We start from the raw sequence: 21,042 nt of genomic DNA on the forward strand, positions 1-21,042 counted from the left end.
CAAAAGAAAACAAAACAAAACCCACAAAAAAACAACAAAAACTTGAAAATCTTGTCCAAAAAAGTTTTTTTTTAAAGCTATTTCAGATATTTAAAGGACAAAGATGGGAAGAGACACAAGGGAGGCAGAGCAGGGCAGAGGGCTTCAGAGTGGAAGGCCCCAAAGAGACACTGGGAGCAAGTGGTATCAAAGAGGGAAAAGGAAGAGAGAAGAGCTTGGGAGGCCCCTCTTATTCAGGTGTAGGAATAGAGTGCATCTCAGACCTTCGTGTGCATACCAACTGCAGGCCATCCCCAGCCCTCAGCCTTATAGAAGGTGCTACAATGTTCTGTGCAGGAACTTCGAGGTCTAGAAGTATGTGTTTAATGAGGATTGCCAGTGACTGAAAGCAGGCGAGACTTGTGGAGGACATCAAGCTTTTGGAACCTCTGGGCCTGCCACCCCTCCGACAAACTGAGCTCTGAGAGCAGCAGAGTCCGGGGTGCTCCAGGGAGCTGCAGACTCCACTTAGAAAAAAATCCCTTCTGAAGGCTTTGTGTATGTGCCTTGGGTTCTCCAAAAGTGCTTACTGGTTCTAGCTTAGCCCCCTCCTCCCTCTTTTGACTGCTCACTTAACCATGTGACCATATGAGGGAAGAAGAAACTTTCATTCTGTCTGTTCAGAAATCAAAGCTAAAGAAACCGAGCAGATACTGAATGTTGGGCTGGTGGTGATTTGAATTTCCAAATTTTCTCTCTAAAATCACTTGCTTTTGTGCCGCTCCCTCCCCCTTAGTGAAAGACCATATCGCTGAGGACCCTGGAACTTATTTTCAGGTTTAATTTCAAGATAGAATTTTATAGCATGGTCCCTCCTACCTCAAAGTCCACCCTTTTCTTTTTTTTCTTATAGGAAATTTAAAGCTATGGACAGTTTTGTTTTTTTCTGGAGGTGCGGAGCATTCAGCAGACTTCAGAAGCATGGAATGTATGCTGTAGATGGCTAACTGCTCTTCTTTTATCTCTTGAGAGCCGTCAGAAGAAAACAAGGAACACATGGGCTCCTTTCCTATTCTCTTTCTGTCCTTTATCTTTAAAGTAGGAAGTTTACTGAACTCCAGCCAACAATTCACTCAGCCTAATGAAGTGTATAAGTAATGGGATTAAATAATCTTAAACCATTATTGCAGTGGCCCGATGCTGACATTCATCCAAACTCTGCCAAACGCTGGGTGGTGAGTTCATGCTTCATTTAAGAGTAAACAAACTGGGGCAGCAGGAAGGTTCTAGCAAAACCTTTCAGAGGCGCTGAACCTGGAAATACGAGACCCTTCATTCTGGTCGGATCTAAAGCAATGCTGTCCTGGATCAAGGTGGTGCTACCCAAGTCGGCCGAGCCCAGCTTTCCCAGGGATCTCTCTGCCACCACAATCACACCCTTTCGGTTCTTTCAAGTCTCTTCCAAAGAAAACCGTTCTCTGAAGGCACCACCAAGGCTCACGGTCTCTAGTCTTGCTTCTGCCATGAACAAACCTTGTGAACTCGGGCAAATTGGGAAACTCTCTCTAGCTTTCAGCTTTTTGGGTCCTAAAACGACATCATTGAATTAAGGTTCCTTCCGGCCCTTGAACATTCTAATTCTATAACACAAGTTAGATGTTTTGGGAGAGGAGTTAGCAGGAAAACGTAATATTCGACTAGGACTTACTGCTGCTCCGGGCAACCAACTAAGAGGTCTGTACCTCAGCTTCCTGGACAGTAAAGTGCCGCCTCAGAGGCTGTGGGGTGTGAGACTGTGAGCCGAGATCCTCTGGGGGACAGAACTATGTGTCATTCGTGAAGGACAGTGGAATAGCCACAGGGAGGGCATGCTGCCAATGGTGAAGAATGGGCGACTCTCAGGGCGGCATACAAATGGCAGGCATGCTCCAAGGCACCTTCAACTCCTTCCCACAGATCTACAGCACACCTCACCTACATGACTGCTCGGGTTTTCCTCACGGCTTCTGTGAAAGGCTTATTTCTCATGTTGTATTCTTTAAGTCTAACCTCGAAACTGGTTTCTTGTCAGTTTTCTAAGCTTTGCTCTGTGACTTGAGGTTTAATCATGTTTTATAGTTTAACACTGCCTGTAAATATTTATGTTCCATATTTGAAATTATGAAACACAGCATGTAAACAGCGTTATGTATTGTTGGAGATGTGTATGAGAAACCCACAGATAGGACGAAAAGAAGCTTAAAACAGCAGCTACTTTTATAAGGTAGTTTGGGGAATTTGATCAGAAGGAAGAGTCCAACGCAATTCAAAATTTTTTATTTCTTAAATTTGGTAACAGGTATGTGGACCTGTATATGACTCATGGGCGTGGGAGGCCCTTCTGTCTATATGTTGTTTGTATTGGTTCATGAGTAAAGAAACTGCCTTGGCCTGCTGATAGAGCAGAATGGAGAGGACTGGACTGGATGATGGGAGAAAGAAGGGTGGAGTTGGAGACACCATGGATCTGCTAACAGAGATAGACGTGCTGGAACATTGCTGGTAGGCCACGATCTCGTGGTGATACACAGATTAATAGAAATAGGTTAAATTAAGATGTAATAGTTAGTCAATAAGAAGTTAGAGCTAATGGGCCAAGCAGTGATTTAATGAATACAATTTCTGTGTGGTTATTTCAGGGCTAAACTGGCCGGGCGGCTGGGAAGAATAAGCGCCCTTCTTCCAACAACTCATTATATATGTGTTAGAAATACTTTATAAAATACTACGTAATAATGATATATATATATGTATATGTATGTGTGTGTGTGTACACAAGTATGCATTTAGCCTATTCTTTGTTATCTAATTTCCACTTCAAAAGTTAGCATGTTAAAAAGATGTGAATACAAGAGATGATCCCACACATTCCCAGATCCAGGGGCAGGGAGGCTGGCATGGTAAGAAAGTCTTATCAACTAACCAGATTTTCTTATTCTACCTAGAGCTTGCTTTGTGTTGGGATTATTGCTTTTATTTGAAAAGGAAGGTGTGACAGCCTGGTAGGATGGCTCAGCTGTTAAGAGCGTTTGCTATTCTTGCAGAGAACTTGGGGTTGATTCCCAGCACCCCACAGCAGGAGGCTTACAACCACCTATATGTCCAATTTCAGGACACCTGACGCTCTCTTCTGGAATCGATTGGCACTGCATACCCACCCCCACGGGTAAATCTTAAACAAAAAATTTGTAACAAAATTTTATGAAGTATCATTTCAGTGAAAACTATCTATTGATATAGCTACAGTCATATTCTCTTTCCCACTAATTTGCTATATGAGTTTGACAAAATATTTTAAAGGCCTCAACACTGCACTCATCAAATAAGTTAGAATATTTTATTATGTGGCATTTAATTTACCATTCAAATTATGTAGCATTCAACTCAAAAACTTCTTTCAGGATTTCTGTACATGTGCAGTTATATTAGCATAGCGTTTTCTCCTTGGGGCAGGCAAAGTTAGCTTCTGCCACCAGCATCACGTCTTATGCGACTTCATAAAGGGATTGGAGAAGTTCTTTTCTGGGAAGGCTCTAAGGGTGGAAACACTGCAGGCATCATTTGTTCTTTGAAGATATGAAAAATCCTGTTAGTGACATTTCTTTGCTTTTTCTCAGGTAGCAGTTCTGACTTTCATCCACACTGGTGGGGTTATTTGAGTTTCTTCTTGCATAATTTAGTTTTTCGGTGAAAGTATATCGTCTGTGAAGAGTGTAGTTTATGGAGGGGATGGGTCTCCTGCATCCAAGGCTAACCTTGAACTCCCAATCTCGCTGTCTTTCACCACCCCCAACAGCTGGGATTACAGGTGTGTGCTGGCACATCTGATTTATACGGTGCTGGTATTGAACTATGTTAGACCAGGACTCTACCAACAGATATAGATCTTCAGCCAATTTCTGTAATTTAAAAAGATGATGAGGGTTTAAGAATTTTGCTTAAATGGTCCTGGGTTCAGTGGCAAGGGAGGAAGGTAATTTCTTTTTCTTTTTTTTCCTTTTTGTTGCGGGGGGAGTGGCTTTTTTTTGTTTTGTTTTTTTTTTTTTTTTTTTGAGACAGAGTTTCTCTGTGGCTTTGGAGGCTGTCCTGGAACTAGCTCTTGTAGACCAGGTTGGCTTCAAACTCACAGAAATCCCCCTGCCAGGGATTAAAGGCGTGTGCCACCACTGCCCAGGAAGAAAGGTGATTTCTTTATTTAGGTTGAAAACTTCTTTTTCATCCCCACATTTTGTAACTTTTTTTTCTGTCTTGATTTATTTCTACCACACTCAATTAATTCTCCACCCCACCCCTGCTTCTTCGTCCTCTTCCCCACCTCTCTCTGAGACAGGGTCTCTTCTAGCCTCAGTTCGTCTTGAAACCACTGTTAAAAAGTACGCTTCAAGCTACCATACAGGACTTATTTTGTTTTCCTTTTCAAAAAAGAATCCATTGCAAATTCTAAAAGTGCTAGCATTGTTTTTTCAATTGCCAAAACGTTTTTGTGAATACGCCCTTTCTTTAGGCAGCTTCTCTTATCAGTATTAGTTATTTTTTTTTTTTGTAGTCTCTCCTTACAGCTGGTAACGTTGTGACTTAGACTCCAATCCATGTCCCTCCGCCCCTGACAAGCATTATCACCTTCCTCCCGTCTTCAAAGAAGTCAGCCCCACTGGGATGCACATTTGTTGATCTTTTCATTCCTTGTTTACTGGTTGTTATCTTTGTTAGCCAGTTACTGGATTTATCAATAATTTCCTTTTAGATTTTTTTCTGTTAGCTTTTCCCCTTTGGATAGGGCCTCCCTCTATAATCAAGACTGACTATGAACTTGCAATATGCCTGCTACACCTCCCAAACTATAGGACTAAATTGTATAGTTTGTGGCTTTCTTTCAGATTTTGACATAATAAATATTTTTCTAACTAATTCTCTGGATATCTGAGAAGATTGATGTTATTCTTATATAGATTTAATCAGTCTTTTTAATGCTATTATCCAACTCACATAATTGGTCAAACACTGAAAGACAGGTGTTTTCCAAAAGCCAGGTGTCAGCATTCACCTCCTCTTTCATCAACACTGTGTGTTCTACATTCCAGCACAGTGATGTGTGCAGGAGGGCCAGGGGCTGGTCCTCACTGGGGTATGAGATGCTCACCAACAACATCAAGTCCGTTGGTCAATTTGATAGTTTTGTCCTGAACTGTACTTTGCTATTTGTACTGTAGGATACTGATATTTGACTCTGAAAAATATTCTTTTGAAAATACTATAACTTAATTATACTAACTTATTAGTGTCTCTTTGCCTATTTCTTTATTTTTTTATTCTACTCCTCCTCCCCCCCCACATTTACACTTTGAGATACAAGCCAGGGCCTTGCACATGCCAGTGCCAAGCAAGTAGACAACCGCTGAGCACACTTCCAAATCCCTCCCCCTCCCCTTCTTTCTTTTTCTGAGACTGGGTTTCTCCATGTAGCCCTGGCTGTCCTGTAGGTCAGGCTGGCCTCAAACTCAACAACCAGCAAGCAGTTTTCCTGGCTCTGTGCTTACCACACTTCCATTTGATCTTGACCTCCCTTGTGTTGCTTCCATTCATGTGCTTACCTAATGGACTATTTCTCTGAGTCACTGTCAGAAAGGGAATTAGATTCGTCTAGCATGCCCATGGAACATTTAAGAGATTATTTCTGTAAAAGGCAAAGTATGACACAAATTTATACAAGGCAAGCAGCTAATTAGATGTAAGAGGGGAGCATTTGGCACGGGTGTGGCCGCATCTACAGTTATGGCCACGTATGCAGGCATCGAGGCAGAAGATGGACAGATATTCAGCAGAGTGCAGACATTACACAGAAGGATTTGATATTTTTCTTTTGCTAATTTTCTCTAATGAGCATATTAAAAAGGTGTTCTTAAAAAAGAATTGCTACTATTCAAATGATAATTCTGGCCTCCACATTTCTCTACAATACTTAAAAAATAAGATGAAGTCTGTATCTCTAAAATCCAGCTTGAATTAAATCTTAAAAAACAAAACAAAAACAAACAAAAAAACCCAACTGAAACACCACCTAGAAAGGTCAATAGAGCAAAAGCAGTCAGGAAGAAGGGATCTCAGCAACAACAACCGAGATTTCCAGTGATGTATGTCAGATAGAAAGATTGGGACATAGGAACCAAATGTCAAATTCTACCTCCGGCCATTGTTGAGTTCTGGAACTGAGAGAGAGCAGGATTTTTCTGACCCTCAGGTTATTTCTTTTTCTTTCTCTTTCTCTTCCCATTTCTCCCCCACCCCCTTTTTTGGAGAAAGAAAAATCCTTGCCTTTCCCTTTTCTAAATACATTTTTAGTTATTTAAAACAATTTTTAAATTTAATTATATTTTGATCATCTTCTTCCCTCCCCCAAGTCCTTCTGACCCTCCCCTCCTTGTGCCCTACCAATTCTTTGGGGTTTTTGTTTGTTTGTTTATTTTGCTTTGCTTTGCTTTGTTTTTTTGAGACAAGGTTTTTCTGTGTAGCTATGGAGCCTGTCCTGGAACTAGCTCTGTAGACCAGGCTGGCCTCAAACTCACAAAGTTCTGCCTGCCTCTGCTTCCTAAGTGCTGGGATTAAAGGTGTGCACCACCACCGCCCGGGTGTGCCCTACCAATTTTAAGTCCTTTCTCAAAACAAACAAACAAACAAACAAACAAAACAAATAAAAACCCAACATAATAACAATCCCACCCAAAACAGGAGTCTAAAAAAAATACTTCCCAAAAAGAAAAACAGAACAAACTATGCTCAAATAAAAGCACACACATACAAAATTGGAGTTCATTACATGTTGGTCAACTACTCCCAAACATGAGACCTGCCCTGGAGTGGTCAATATACCCCCAAGTCACTCCATTGAAGAAAACTGATTTTTCTCTCTTTCATAAATGACAGTTCAGTTGATAACCTTTACCCTAGTGGCTAGGTTTTCATTCATTCATTCATTCATTCATTCATTCATTCATGCATTAATAAAAAAACAAAATAAAATATAAGATAAACTCAAAACTATCACATTGAAGTTATACAAGACATACCAACGGAAGAAGAGCCCAAAACAAAATATAAAAACCACAGACCCACTTGTTCGCACACTCAGGAACACCACACAAACATTAAACATGACGCCAATGCAGAGGACTGGGTACAGACCCATGCAGGCCCTGTGTAAGCTGCTTCAGTCTCTGTGAGTTCATAGGTGTTCTGAGCCTCAGTTTCTCGCTACTGGAAATGACAGTGAAAGGAACTAGAGCTATCTGCAAGGCTCCGTCGAGGATAATAGAAAAAATATTAAAAAGCAAAACTATACTGTTGGGCAGATGCTATTTGTCACTCTGACTAAATTTAACTCTAAACATAAAATCATTTTTTTTTATATTGAGATTCCAGGCATTATGAGCAGAGAGATTTGTGACCATTCAAGGAAAGACCAGGGACCGCGGCTTTTTACCCGTGATCTGTAGCTGGATGACACAACTCAGGCCAGTGGTAATCAATTAAAATCCTGAGAACAGAGGCCTCATGACTTTAAAGTGGGTATCCAGGGGCTGGCAGCATTTTGGGTTTTCAGGAAGGGGAATGCTACTTTTCAGGTGGTAGCATGGACCTTGTGAATAAAGACCAGCTCAGAAGAACACTTTTTGGTCTTTCTTCGTCTTTTCCTTTGTTCACATCAAAGCCTCATTTGTAGCAGGGCCTAACAATCTTCCCTTGCCTATGGTAGTTCCAACAGGCATGCCATACCATAACAGACGCTCAAAAATGGGGATATAACACCTAGGGTGCCTGTAGTCAAACCTCCTATGAGAGTGTTTTAAAGACGTTTCTCGTTCTTGAACCACTTTTCTTATTATCAGGAGAGTGCTAGCGGGGTGACAGTAAGACACCAGGAATGAATGTGTCTAAGTGTGTGGGTGGCATGTGCAGTCAGAGATGGAGGGAGGCAGAAGGAGACACATCACGGTGAGGAGAGCAGAGGGTGGGTGGTCAGGGAAGAGGGATGTTCGCGTGGATTTTTCAGATTCCGTCCCAACTCTTTGGTTCCTTTTCCAACGCCCACACAAGGCCCTGGTTCTAACTGCTTTTAAAACATTCCATTAGGAGGAACTTGAGTACATAAAAGGACAGCTTCCCTGCAGAGGCACAAAAACTACCTCTTAATGGAGATGAAAATTTACACTGCTTTAACTTGGCCATTTAGTGAGAGAAAAAAGAGAGAAAAAAGGCTTCTAGTGTGTAGGTCATTAACGTGCCAGGTCTGGTACCTTCAAGTTTGTCTCCAAGGAGACCGGCTTGCCACTTCCAGAGGTCTTGCTAGCCACTAGGATTTCAATTCTAATAAAAACGCCTGTCCCACCTTTCCATCCACTCTGTTCCGAAGCCCTGAATCACTGTTTCATAAGTGGACTTTGGCTGAGAATTTCTGATGTGTGTGTCGCTGGGCCCAGACTGAGTGCTAAGAAGAAAGCAAGTGTTCATTTGTTACACTCAGGCTCGGGAGTACGCTCGTCTCAGTAAGAGCAGAAGGTCAAAAAAACAGGAGGCCTTGTTGATGCCCTTCATACCTGAAGACACAAATGATTGTAAGCAAAGCACTGGTCTCCTCAAGTGCCCTTGTGTTCCTTCTATGAGGCCAACTTCCAACATTTCTATAGCAACAAAAGCTAAGACATGCCCCATTGTGCGCTATAGCTTCTCTACGTATCATAGTGACACGGTCCCTTATCAGACCCATCCATTATGCAGCCAATCATTTCATGATGCAAAAAAGTAACCCACTTGCTCATTCCTTATCGATGACATTAAGGAATTAATATCTAACTTTATAAAAAAAAAGAGCACTCTGGTAGTAGGAAGGTAAATGATGTATCCATTGCTATAATCAGAGAGTTAGGGCCAAGACAGATAGATTCTATTTAAATCATTTTACTTCCTCATAAAGTTTAGTGCTCTTTGCTTTAATCTGTTTATTATTCAAAACTATATGACTAATCAAAAACTGATCATTTACAAGATTTATTGACTTAACTACCAACAATACAAGCATCAGTTAAAATAATTAGGATGTAGTGTACTTATCACATTGACTCCAGTGAATAAATCTAACAGGAAATAGCATATAGTTTAATAAATGAACTCATTGTTTGTAATGGTCTTGTCAACCAGAAACAGCTTTCTAAAGAAATATGTGCTAGGCATGGTGGCATGTCCCAGCACCTACAAAACTGAGGCAGGACAGCTCTAGGACCTAGGCCATAAGTTTTAGGTCAAAACCGAGAACTGTAGGAAGGTAAAGCCAACGCACTGAGTATTATATCTTATTATTACTTGAGTTGGAAATCTAAATGAAAACATATGCTAAGACATTTGAATGACATAAATATTTCACTCAGTGTTCATTAAGCATATTGCAATGACAGAAGACTGGGAAGTATATCTGGCTTTAGAATGCAGTTCATAAACATAAGGTAAACCTAAACAGGTTAGAGGCTAACAGTGAAGAGCCCTGCCAAGGTGCACTGCACACATATTCATACCGGGTTAATAAACAGAAAACAAGGGAAGCACACATGAAGAGCACTACAATACCCTAGCAAAGCAAATCCAACCGACCATAGATGCTGGTGCACAACGAACAAGAATTCAGAAACCTTAGGGATATTCTAATGTGCTGAAACAAATCTGAAGATATAACCAGGCATTTAATGTCAGCGTATACAAATATTAAATATAAAGGTGATTACAGGCTTATCAATAACTGATTATGAAGAAAATGAATGTTTGTTTTACAGGCCTCACTCCTGGATCAAGAGTCAGGCATGAGTGGTTGGTCCTTACAAAGAAATAATTAACTAAGCCACTGCCTTTGATGTTCCTATCCCATCAGTTAAGTAAAAACAATAATAAAGCAAAGAGAAAAGAAACTACCGTCTAAATGATGCCCAGGGACTTAATTTTCTTGGCTATCTTGACAATTTCTTTGGGACACCCATGTCCAGCAGTGAGACAAGAGGCTCCCTGCATAAATCACATAGACAGTATCTCTTCTTCTAGAATTTTAGCTCCTGGAGCGAGACAAGGAGCCCTAGTGACGTCCATTTGACCATGTCTACCTTCAAAACAAGTTTGTCCTAATTAACACTGACTTCCTTTTTCTTTATTCTCTCTGTAGGTTCAGCATGCAGCTTATTAGGAACGTGAAAGTTTCGCAGAAGTTGAACTGCTAATACTTTTGAGGGCACAAGGCCTGTGTTGAACTCTGGAATCAATTTTGGACAGGAGGTCTTTGAGTAGAGAGGAATTGAATTCTGATAAGACTTAAATTATCTTTCCAAGTAGCTATGGAAAGATGTCATTAAAGAAGGGCCCCGACTACAGGTTCTTATGATGGGGAGAAATCACGGAGGAGATAGTAAGGTTCATTATTTGAATTCACACAGCTCTTCCAAGTGTATGATTGAATATCTCCCAGATAGTCTTCCTGGCTATAAGTGCAGTGCACGACACGCAACCGAAGCAGAGAGTTCCAGCATCGTAAATAATCTCAGATAGCTTATCCTTGCAACAGTCTGCATTCTGAGCCGACACACTACAGAAAACGATTAAAAATACAAAATTGAAGCCTTGTTACTCACCCAGGAAAGTAAACATTAAGGAAAAGAGAAAAGGAAGATAGGTAGATCTAAGGAGTGAACAGCTTCCCAGAGCAGAGGGAGCCTGAGTTTCACTGCACACGTCAGGCATGGTAAATAGGTCACCAAATCTAATTATAATTAAGCTCAAATGTAATGCTTGTTCAATAGCTTTTCCTGAGCAGACCAAGGGTGCTTACAAAGATTACCTCATTCCATCTTCAGGAGTCTTATGGGAAACCAGTGCCACCAATTCCATTATATGGATAAGACAACCAAGGCTTAGAAAGATCAAGGAACTTGTCCAAGACGGAAAGCTTTGACTGAATCCAGTTCAAACTCGTGTTCTCCGCATAGTCTTACGTGGTTTCTTAGTACTGTATGTGAGACTCTTGCTTACAAAGCATTAAAAATGAACAGCTGAAAAAGTCTCCCACAAAAGCACTGCTTCAATAACAACAGTCAGAGACACAGTCAGAAAAGTAACTGCCAGAGAAACCCTGTCTCGGAAAAAAAAAAGTAACTGCTCCATGTCAGAAGCATGCTAGGGCTTGCTGCTGCTACTGCCAAATTTGCAGCAATGAAAAGGGTTTCACAACGGAGTCCTGGGCCATTAGAAAGTGCAGCCCACTTAAAAGAGGTCAGACTTACAAGAGGCCTTCCTCTTTTCAACAAAGATTTCAAAGGGTGGTACTTGAGCTGAATGACCTAAGAGGTGAGATTTTGCAAACTAGACGTATCTTATGTAGACAATGCTGCTTACAGAACAACATGGCATTTATGGTCTGAATAACTAAATACAATCAGTACTGCCCAAATCACAGGACCATAAGGACATGTGGCTAATACAGCCCTGGCTGTGTCCAGTGGTAAGCAGAAGTCACCTCTGTCCTGTATCTCTATTCTCCCTTCTAGAGAAGCTAGGCAAGTGAACTTAAAATGGTTTTTCTCTTTTTCTCCTACGTCTTTAGCTGGTGACATTATAATGATGCTATATGTGTTTACATTGCTCCTGGAAGGAAAACAAAATAAAATTGAACCTAAGAGATGCAATGTAATATTATATGAATAGATATAAAATCTCAGTCATGGAAAACTGAGCTCTGTGCTGCACACCCCTGCGTTTCAATAAGTTCAATGGTCCAGAATATTTTTAGCAACTGGGCTGGTTAGTTTTGTGTCAACTTGACACAGGCTAAGGTCACTGAAAACAAGGCAATCTCGATTAAGAAAATGCCTCCTAATGCTGGGCTGTAGGCAAAACTGTAGGGCATTGTCTTAGATTTAGTGATTGGTGGGGGAGGGCCCAGCCTATTGTAGGTGGGGCCATCCTGAGCTGGTGGTCCTGGCTTCTATAAGAAAGCAGACTGAGTGAGCCAAGCGGAGCAAGCCAATAAGCAGCATGGCCGCTGCATCAGTTCCTGCTTCCATGTTCCTGCCCTGACTTCCTTTAGTGAGGAACTGTTACCCAGGAATATAAGCTGATATAAACCCTTTCCTCCCCAAGTTTCTTTTAGTCATGGCATTTTGTCACAGCAACAGACACCCTCACTAAGACAACTACTGAGGCAGAAATGCCAATAATGCCGAACTCTGGAGACCCGCAAATTTCTGGGTCCAGTACCTTATTCTCAAGTTTTCTTTTCTTTTTCTTATTTTACATATATATTTTTTTGACTTTTCGAAACAGGGTTTCTCTGTGTAACAGCCCTGGCTGTCCTGGAACTAGCTCTTGTAGAACAGGCTGGCCTTGAACTCACAAAGATCCATCTGCCTCTGCCTCCTGAGTGCTGGGATTAGAGGCGTGCGCCACCACCGCCCAGCTCCTCAAGGTTTCTTTAATGTTGGAAGGGCTTGGCAGTGGGGACAACCAAGGATGTTTTGTAAGTTTGTAAAAGGTACTACTTTTCCCACAAATATGTTCCACATATAAATCACAGCCAGAAAGACAGCAAAGGAATTTACTTTGGACAGGAAATCATTTTGTTATTCATCAACCACGAGATCAGAAGGCAGCTTAGTAGATTAAAAAGCAATGTAAAATGCTAAGAAAATGTGACTTATGTTCAATCACTAAGCATAGGTTTGTTCTTTTAAAACAGAACAGCCTTACTACCTGAAGGTACTCTATAACAAAGAGGTTCTCTACATCACAGACAACCTGGGGGATTGGGGAACTACAAATGATTCTGCAGAGATCATTAGTCCAGAAGTTTGGAAGACCACTGATAAATTCAGCCATCTACTAAGTGTTCTCCAAAGTACTGGGACTTCAAATGCAGAATGAGACTGAGTAACAGGACCTAGGACTCTGCCAACGAGGAACCTTTCGTATATATCACAGAGATCATAGCGTTTCTCCATAGAGGCCAGGAAACCTTTCTGACAAACCGCTAATTGAAAGGCAACAGTCTCCCAACACAATTTTCTGACCTCCTATGATGCTAACTATACACGCACACATATATAAACACAGTATGACAATTTATGCATGTACACATCTTTTGAAGTTCAAAGCATTGACAGTGACATTTATATGGAGTGACTGGTGTTTTGTCAAAGAAGGCAGAGCAGATGAAGGCCCAGTGTGGGGACTTACAATGTAGCAGGGCTCACAGTAGGCCTTCTTCTCCACGGCATAGAAAGGCTGTCCTCGGAGCTTGTTGTTACAGACGATGCAGGTGAAGCAATCCACGTGGAAGACTTGATCCATGGCGGTGCATCCTGTCCCTTCCCCAACCACGTTCTCCCCACAGCGGGCACAGCGGCCTGCAAGATAAAGGGTTGCTTGTTACAGAGGAACTCCTGGATCATCCCAAAGAAGCCAAGGTGAGGGAGGCAGCAGACTCATCCTAGAGACACAGCACTAATGGTATTACTACACTAACCAGCGACCCCACCACGGTCTCCACTGCCATCGCTACACTAACTAGCTTCATGGATGGCTAACATTTTCTTGAAGCTCTTGGATCACCTTATTTCCTATTCATGGCACTCTATGTGGATTTACTATTATTGTTCTTACTTCAAAGACAGGGAAAGTTAAGTCACAGAAGGTATTTAACTAATTTCATGCCCAAGCAGCCTTGCCTGAGTAGTGTCTACTCCAACCCCATGGCTGCATTGCCTGTTCTGAGCTCTGTATGAACACCACTGTGGATCTGGCATTATGGAATATTATGGAGTGACATCACACTGAAGAAGGCTTTCAGCACCCCGTCACATTGGACTGACAGCCACTTCACACTTGAAACTGGGAGGGGTAAATGTTTCAATAAGAAGAGGTAAACAGATTTCTCTCTGGTTGTATTTGGTCCTGGAAATATTCCTTTGGATTCTGTTGCAGGACTGGAGCAATCTTTAAAAAAATTAAACAAACAAACTTGAAGCATCTTCAGTCAAATACTGGGAAGAGTTCACGTCTTTAAAATGACTGTGTTTCAGTAGTGTTGCTGAGAAATTTCAGCATTGTGTTTTTGATATTTAACACAATTATGATAAACTTCTATCCAAGAGTTCCCTTACACTTATTTTTTTAGTCTTGGACACAGAATTAGAAATGCTCTTGCCAAGTCATGTACGTTTTCTGCTCATAGTAAGAAAGCTAATTTCTTTAATTGGGCACAATTTTTGCGATTATTCTGAAAACAACAAAAACCATTCTCCAAGCTTTATTGGTTTACTACAAAACTGAGTATGCTTTAAAAATTGATGGTATCCCTCTGAGGATTTCATGCCAACAAATGACATTTTATTGTAGAAAACAGACTGAGAGGTGGGGCAAATTGACCAAGCCATGTGAATATTATTAAGAACCTGCTGAACTCCTTTGAGAAGTATAATTTTATAATATAAACTAAGTATAAGTCAACACACTTATTTTTCTATATTAACTTTTCTCTTTCAATAAGTCAAAACATCACTTGATAGGATGTTGAGAAGCACAAAGGATCTACGAAACGTACTTTGCCACAATAAGGATGGGATCGTGTGATGGCCATGGTGGCTGAGTCGGCCGCAGAAGTAGCTGTTTGGGTCTTGACCATGAATGCTCAAAGTGCGGTACATGGAACAAAGAGCCCAAGTCCATAAGGTATCTGCAGAGCTGGACAGCTACCCTGGGCCTGGAACAACTTTAATCCCTAGCTTACAGGAAAAGCCCACTCTAGACAGGAATGTTTTGGTTATCAATCTATTTAGCAGAGTCCAAGGGTCTGCTCTTTGTCCAGTACGACAGTCTGCTTTTGTGTGACAGCAAGAAGTGGACCAGTCACCATCAGTGCTTCTTACAATGATGATGGCAACTTCCTATATCCAACAATCCATGACAAAATGTGTGGCATGCTGCGGAAAAACGTGCTATAGAAATAGGCAAGAGAAGTCACATCCAAACAAACTCTCTAAGAGTTTCCTGAGGAAACAGGCAATTGAATTTGACCTTAAAGGATGGAATGTTGACGGGTAGAGGAGGAAGGGAGAAAAACACTGAAGTTTTTCCCCAAAGAAAGGATGGATGTCTGTGGCTTACTGGATGCAAAAACATTGTCGTGCCTGGTGATGGCAAAAGGTTTTGTCTGCTTGCCACCAAAGCAGATGGCCTGCATTCCCAGAAACAATTCCCTCTTTATGTCTGGGCAATATTCTCCCAGAGTAGGTCAGGCTAATGTGCTGGACCCAGACATGACCAGTTCTGTTACCCCCGTATTGTTCCCGTTCTTGGGATAAATTAGGGACACCAGCCTCAAGGGCAGCCAGTCTGGCACCTTACGATTCACAGGCACAGAAAAAAATCAGCAAAGAACAAAAGTTAAAAATAGCTCTACAAACCAGCAACAGAGAAAAGGTGCCCAAATGTTCCCCCTTTATATTAACAAAATTGTACAAACCGTTCCTTGGAGAGGGTATTTAGACCGCTGGACGAGCTACTCAAGCAGAGGGTATCCTTTAAGGTACCATGACCTTAATGCCTATCTTTCAGATAAAATTATTGGTGCTTTAAATAGGCACGGTGAGAGGGCTGGTTGACAGGCTTCAAGCCATCAGGGATAAAGGAAACACAGTTGACTAGGCAACAGGAGGCAGGAGCTCTGAAATAGGGCCAGCACCCAGAACTTCTGAGCAATGCTTAGCAAACCAAATGAACCAAGGTCAGAGGATCGGGGGCTTCCACACACAACAAGAGATTTCATATATTATTACTGTCTGTGCTGGCTTTGGAGCCTGTGCCCTTTTCTCCAGTTTCTCTTGTGGAGCGACTTCCTTAAGGTTGACGAAACCAACTATGTAAATCAGGTTTCCTTAGCCTGGGAGACTATAAGGGCTTCCTTATCGCTCTGAACCTGTGATTGTCTTACTGCTACAAACAGAAAGGCCTTATGGGAGTCGTAATAATTGAGCTAAACCCAAACAGCTAGACTATTTCAACTAAATAATAGACAATATGTCAGTAGAGAGAGGTAGTCTAGGAAAACCAAGAGGCTAAGCAAGTACAGTTGTCAGCAAATAGAATTATTTTCAAGCTTGGAGGTTGTGCTCACTTTATAACTTGCAAAAAGAATACTTTATTTAAAATACTTTCCTAATAATCACTGCAAGCAAAGGGCATTTTCAAGAACGTGTATAAGAACTTTGGCCAGTACCTCACACTCTGCTGTGTCCGGCCTCTCTTCGCAGCCCTTTCTGCCTCTTGTTAGTCCCTTTGCTATTAGGCTAGTTTTATGTCAACTTGACACAAGTCATAGTCCGAGAGGAAGGGACCTTGACTGGCAAACTCCTTCATACTATCATGCTGTAGTGGAACATTTTCTTAATAAGTGATTGATGGGGGAAGGTGGGTGATGCTACCCCTGGGCTGGTGGTCCTGGATTTTCTAACAAAGGTAAGCTGTGGGGAAGAAGCCAGTAAGCAGCACCCCTCCACCGCTCCTGCCTCCAGGATCCTGCCCTGCTGGAGTTCCTGTCCTGACTTCCTTCAATGATAAACTGTGATGTGGAAGTGTAAGCAAAACAACCCTTTCCTCCCAAAGCTGTATTTGGTCATGATGTTTTATCAAAGCAATAGTAACCCAAAGACAGCTAGCCTAGACAGTTTCATTTCTATTTTGCCTGTGTATATGTGTGTGCGCGCGCACACACACACACACGTAAAATCAAGGACGAGTGAGAAAAAAACATGAAATATCTGTCTTTCTGAGACTTAAATAGCTTGATAAAATTATCTCAGTTGTATCAATTTTCCTACAAATGACATTACTTCGTTGTTTTTCTTTTTTTAAGTGAAACATAGGCCAATGGAGGAATGCTGCTTCCTGAGCTGGTCCCCATTACCTGATTTCCTTTTTCTTTTTAAAAACATTAATTAATTAATTTCTACATTTTAATTAAAATATAATTATCCTACTTCCTTTATCCTTTTCCTGCCTCCAGTCCCTCCCCAGTCCAGCCTACTCTCATAATGATATCCTCTTTTTCTCTTATTATTTCACACACACTATACACACACACTATATACACACAAACACAGACACACATGCCATCTTGTGTCCATTTGTGTGTGTGTGTGTGTGTGTGTGTGATTTCTGAGCTGACCACTTTGTACTGGATAACCAGTCAGGGGGCCAAGCCTGGGAGAGACTGGTGGTTCCTGCGCCCAGCATTCATTAGTGGCCTAGAGTTCTTTGTGTTGTAGGGCCCTCTGAGAGTGACATTCTTGACTCTTCTGCATTAGCAATTCTACTTAGAATCATGTTTAAGTCTTATTTGTTTCTTGTACATAAGTGTTCAGTCTGCATGAATGTCTGTGCACCAAGCAGTGTGCCTGGTGTCTGAGGAGACTAGAAAAGGGTGGATCCCCTGGAACTATAGTTACAGGCAGTTGGGAGTCACATGGGGTCGCTGGAAATCCAACCTGGGTCCTTTGGATTAGCAGTCATGGCTCTTAATCCTGGAGCCATCTTTCCAGCCCCAACTTCATTCCTCCTCTGTTCAGACACCTAGGCTCATTACATCAATTTACTGATGTGAATAGCGCTACCATAACCACCGATAGGCACGTGACATGATGCCTTACAGTCCTTGAAGAAGAGTGTGAACAGCAATACAATAACCATCGATATGCAAGTATCTCTGTGATCTGCAGTCTTTGAGGTAAGTACCGACAAGCGGGCGAGTTGTGTCATTCGGTACACATGCTGCCATCTGAGAAACCATGGTACTCATTTTCAGAATGGGTGAACTACATTGCATTCTCATTAACACGGCATGATGTCTCCTACCTGCTCAAATCTTTTGCAGCACTCACTGTTACTTGTCTTTGTAATGACTGCCATTGGGGCAGAGGTAGAATGGAATCTCAATGGAGTTTTCATTTGCCTTTTCAGGATGACTGGTGAGGTTGAACATTGCCCACATTTACTGTGCATTTGCGGCTAATTTTTGAGAACCATATGCTCATTGCATTAGCCTATTTATTGTTAGTGTGTCATCTGATTTCTTATTATTTAGATTTTTGCATTGGCTGTAAAGTCTAGATACGAATCTTCTTTCAGATGTATAGCTCTATCATATTGAAGAAAAAAAGTGGCATGGACAGATTGCATAGCCTCAGCCTGAGAGACCAGTATTGCAAGTTCCATCCGAACAGTCTAGCATCAGAGTCTACCCACTTACTAACTTGGGAAATGTAAATTCCTAAACACATGTGGCCTGAAAGAATGTTCATGAAACATAGAACACACTTAATAAAAATAAAAATACTAGCCTGTCTTTTGGCCAATGCCAGTTTCTTCTAGAGTTAATTTCTACACATAGGCACTGTGTAGTCCCACTTTTCATTCTGATGCCAGCCTCTTTAGCATGCATTCATGGCTGATCTGTTAACAGGGAAACTGACACTAACAAGTAGAATAGCAATCAAGACTGGAACATTTACTTTTGAGGTATGGGTGAATTTATTCCCTGGTTTCTATCACAAAAATCTGTATTACCCTTAGCTCCTCCATTCAGAGATTAAATGGGCCCACTTACTTTCAGATTTTGTGGTAGAAAATATTCTAGTTTATTGTGGTTACTCAAGGGCAAGCCTCAGATGTTTCTTTGCAGGTAGTGGGTATCTGTCCAGGACATCAACAAGTGTTCCTTACATTAATATAGTGCCTTGCAGCCTTCAGAAACTTTCTTATATGTTGATGCTACTGAACCTTCAATAATCTTTTAGGGTGAAATAGGAATCACCCTCTTCCCAACAATGAAAGAGCTGAAATGGCAGAAAGTTTAGTGCCTGATGGAGCTAGCTAAGTGTTTGGTGTGAGATATAAGACTACTGAAACTCATTTCTCCAGATCAGTTCAGGCAAAAGGATATCCTACAAATGAGTTGGGACCTGTGTACGTGACCTATAATAATCATGCTGACATGAACATGTGAAAGAAAGCACTCTTTAAAAATGGCAAACCAGGACTCATCTTGTTAATGGGGATTAGGTTTTCTCAACTGTTCTTTTTAATACTCCATTTCACAAAAGAAAGTAAGCACTGAACACACACAAACACACATATATACATACATACACACACACAAACACACACTCTGTCAATTAACTTACTGGTTGATTACATTCAGGTTTAGCCAATGTGATCATATTAAAAAGTATGGCCTTGAAGAGATGATAAGATCACAAGGACATCTCCCTCTAGAGTTTGGGAAGGCCCTTAGGAGGGTTTATGCAGCAAGCTACTAAGTAATGATGCACTAATAAGGTACCATCCTGAGAGAACACGGTGGTCTTGACAAGTCAACAACCTTGCCAGTGTCTTATGTTGGAAAATCCAATCTCTAGATCTATAAAGAAATCTCTGTGCTTTACAAATAATCTAGTCTCAGCTACTATGTCGTAGCAGTATAAAATAGACTATTAACAATGTGTGGCTACTAAAAGATTTCTGCCTTCCAGTCCTTGCTCCAAGGGGAGATACAGATTTAAATCACAGAAAGGCAAAAATGCACGTTTTAAGTACAATCTTTTGAATTTCTGGCTCATCTGGAATTGTAAATAAGACAATCTCCCTCTTTATCAAATGAGTTGGCATGGGAATAACCCCGTGAATGAGCTGAGAAGTAGGTAGCAGAGCTGACCTTTGAGGGATCCAACAGTGATCTATGAGTCAGCTAATATGACCCTGACATACAAGGCCAACACCAGTGGCAGGTGACAGTCTCAATTGGCACAATCTCCGTAGGAAGCCAATTAGTCTCCTGGTCTACTTTGAGACCAAATGTCTAGAATGTGCTCCTGAGAGGCTTCAGACAGGCCCCGAATGTGTAGGGTGTTGATTATCTCATTCAATCTTCTTATTAGTAATACAGAACATAGAACAAATGCTAAGTGAGACACTGACTTGAATAAGATCCTACAGCAATCAATGGCAGAACTAGGACCGAGCCCCAGGCCCTCGCGCTCCTTCAGGCTGTGCACACTCTCTCACAAATAGGCTACATCCTGTTGGGGTGTCTTTGACCTATCAGGTGCGATTTCCTGAGCACACGCAGTTTTTCCCTCTCTCTGATGAAAACATTTCTTTGAGATACTGCCTGGGCTGCTATTAAAGTCGACCCGGATGATTCCAGAACCAGTGATGCTCCTGGCCCATCTTGCACCACCATAATTTCATTTTTCTCAGAAACAGGTTGGCATGCTGCAGACTTATCTGCTGGGTTCTGAAGCCTGGAGTTATGGTAGCAGGATGGGATGGAGATCTGAGTCAAGAGCACAGGGTTCCAGGCCCAGTTTGGCCACATCCGGTGTGTGAACTGCTTTACACAATATTGTTAAATAGTCATTTGACAGAAGGCTTCCCATTTTGTGTTTTCTTTTAAATGAACATAAAGTACAAGAGTAATTGTAAATTTCAGGGTAGAAGAATTGGGTTTGTTCTAGATATACCAAACATATGACCTTAAGCAAGCTACTTCACCTACTGGAGCCCTGTATACTACAAGAAATTTCAACCTTAGTCAGAGATATCTGAAGGTGGCATGGAGAAGAGGCTCTCTCTCCCCCTCCTTCTCTCTCTTTTTTCTCCTATATAATATACACATACTCACTTATGTGTATTATAAAATATGAATTCCTCTAAGATATAATGTTTTAAATATGGAGATGGAACACATATACAAAAGAATAAAATGTACATATATTCCTAGGGCTTCTATTAGGGGACCACACTGTAAGGAAAGTCTATGCAAAAACCATTGCGTAAAATGTAGGGATGATGAGAGTAGACAGATTTTGAAACACTAGCAATGTCATTTGTATTCTCAGTGGAGTGGGTCAATGAATACCATACAGAGCTGACATGAGATGAGAGACC

At 41.4% G+C, this 21,042-nt stretch overlaps 1 protein-coding gene across 4 annotated transcripts in view; it reads right to left on the bottom strand.

Annotated features, from left to right (window-relative positions):
• Positions 1–21,042, bottom strand: part of LOC119824574 (LIM domain containing preferred translocation partner in lipoma) — a 600,040-nt gene that overhangs the window by 84,688 nt on the left and 494,310 nt on the right. For all 4 annotated transcript variants that reach the window (XM_038344782.1, XM_038344779.1, XM_038344780.1 and 1 more), the window contains one exon: positions 13,276–13,445. In XM_038344782.1, the coding sequence (XP_038200710.1) occupies positions 13,276–13,445 (170 nt within the window). The remainder of the gene's footprint in view (positions 1–13,275; positions 13,446–21,042) is intronic.

This window comes from Arvicola amphibius, chromosome 10, assembly GCF_903992535.2.
Source record: "Arvicola amphibius chromosome 10, mArvAmp1.2, whole genome shotgun sequence".
Taxonomy (NCBI): Eukaryota; Metazoa; Chordata; class Mammalia; order Rodentia; family Cricetidae; genus Arvicola; species Arvicola amphibius.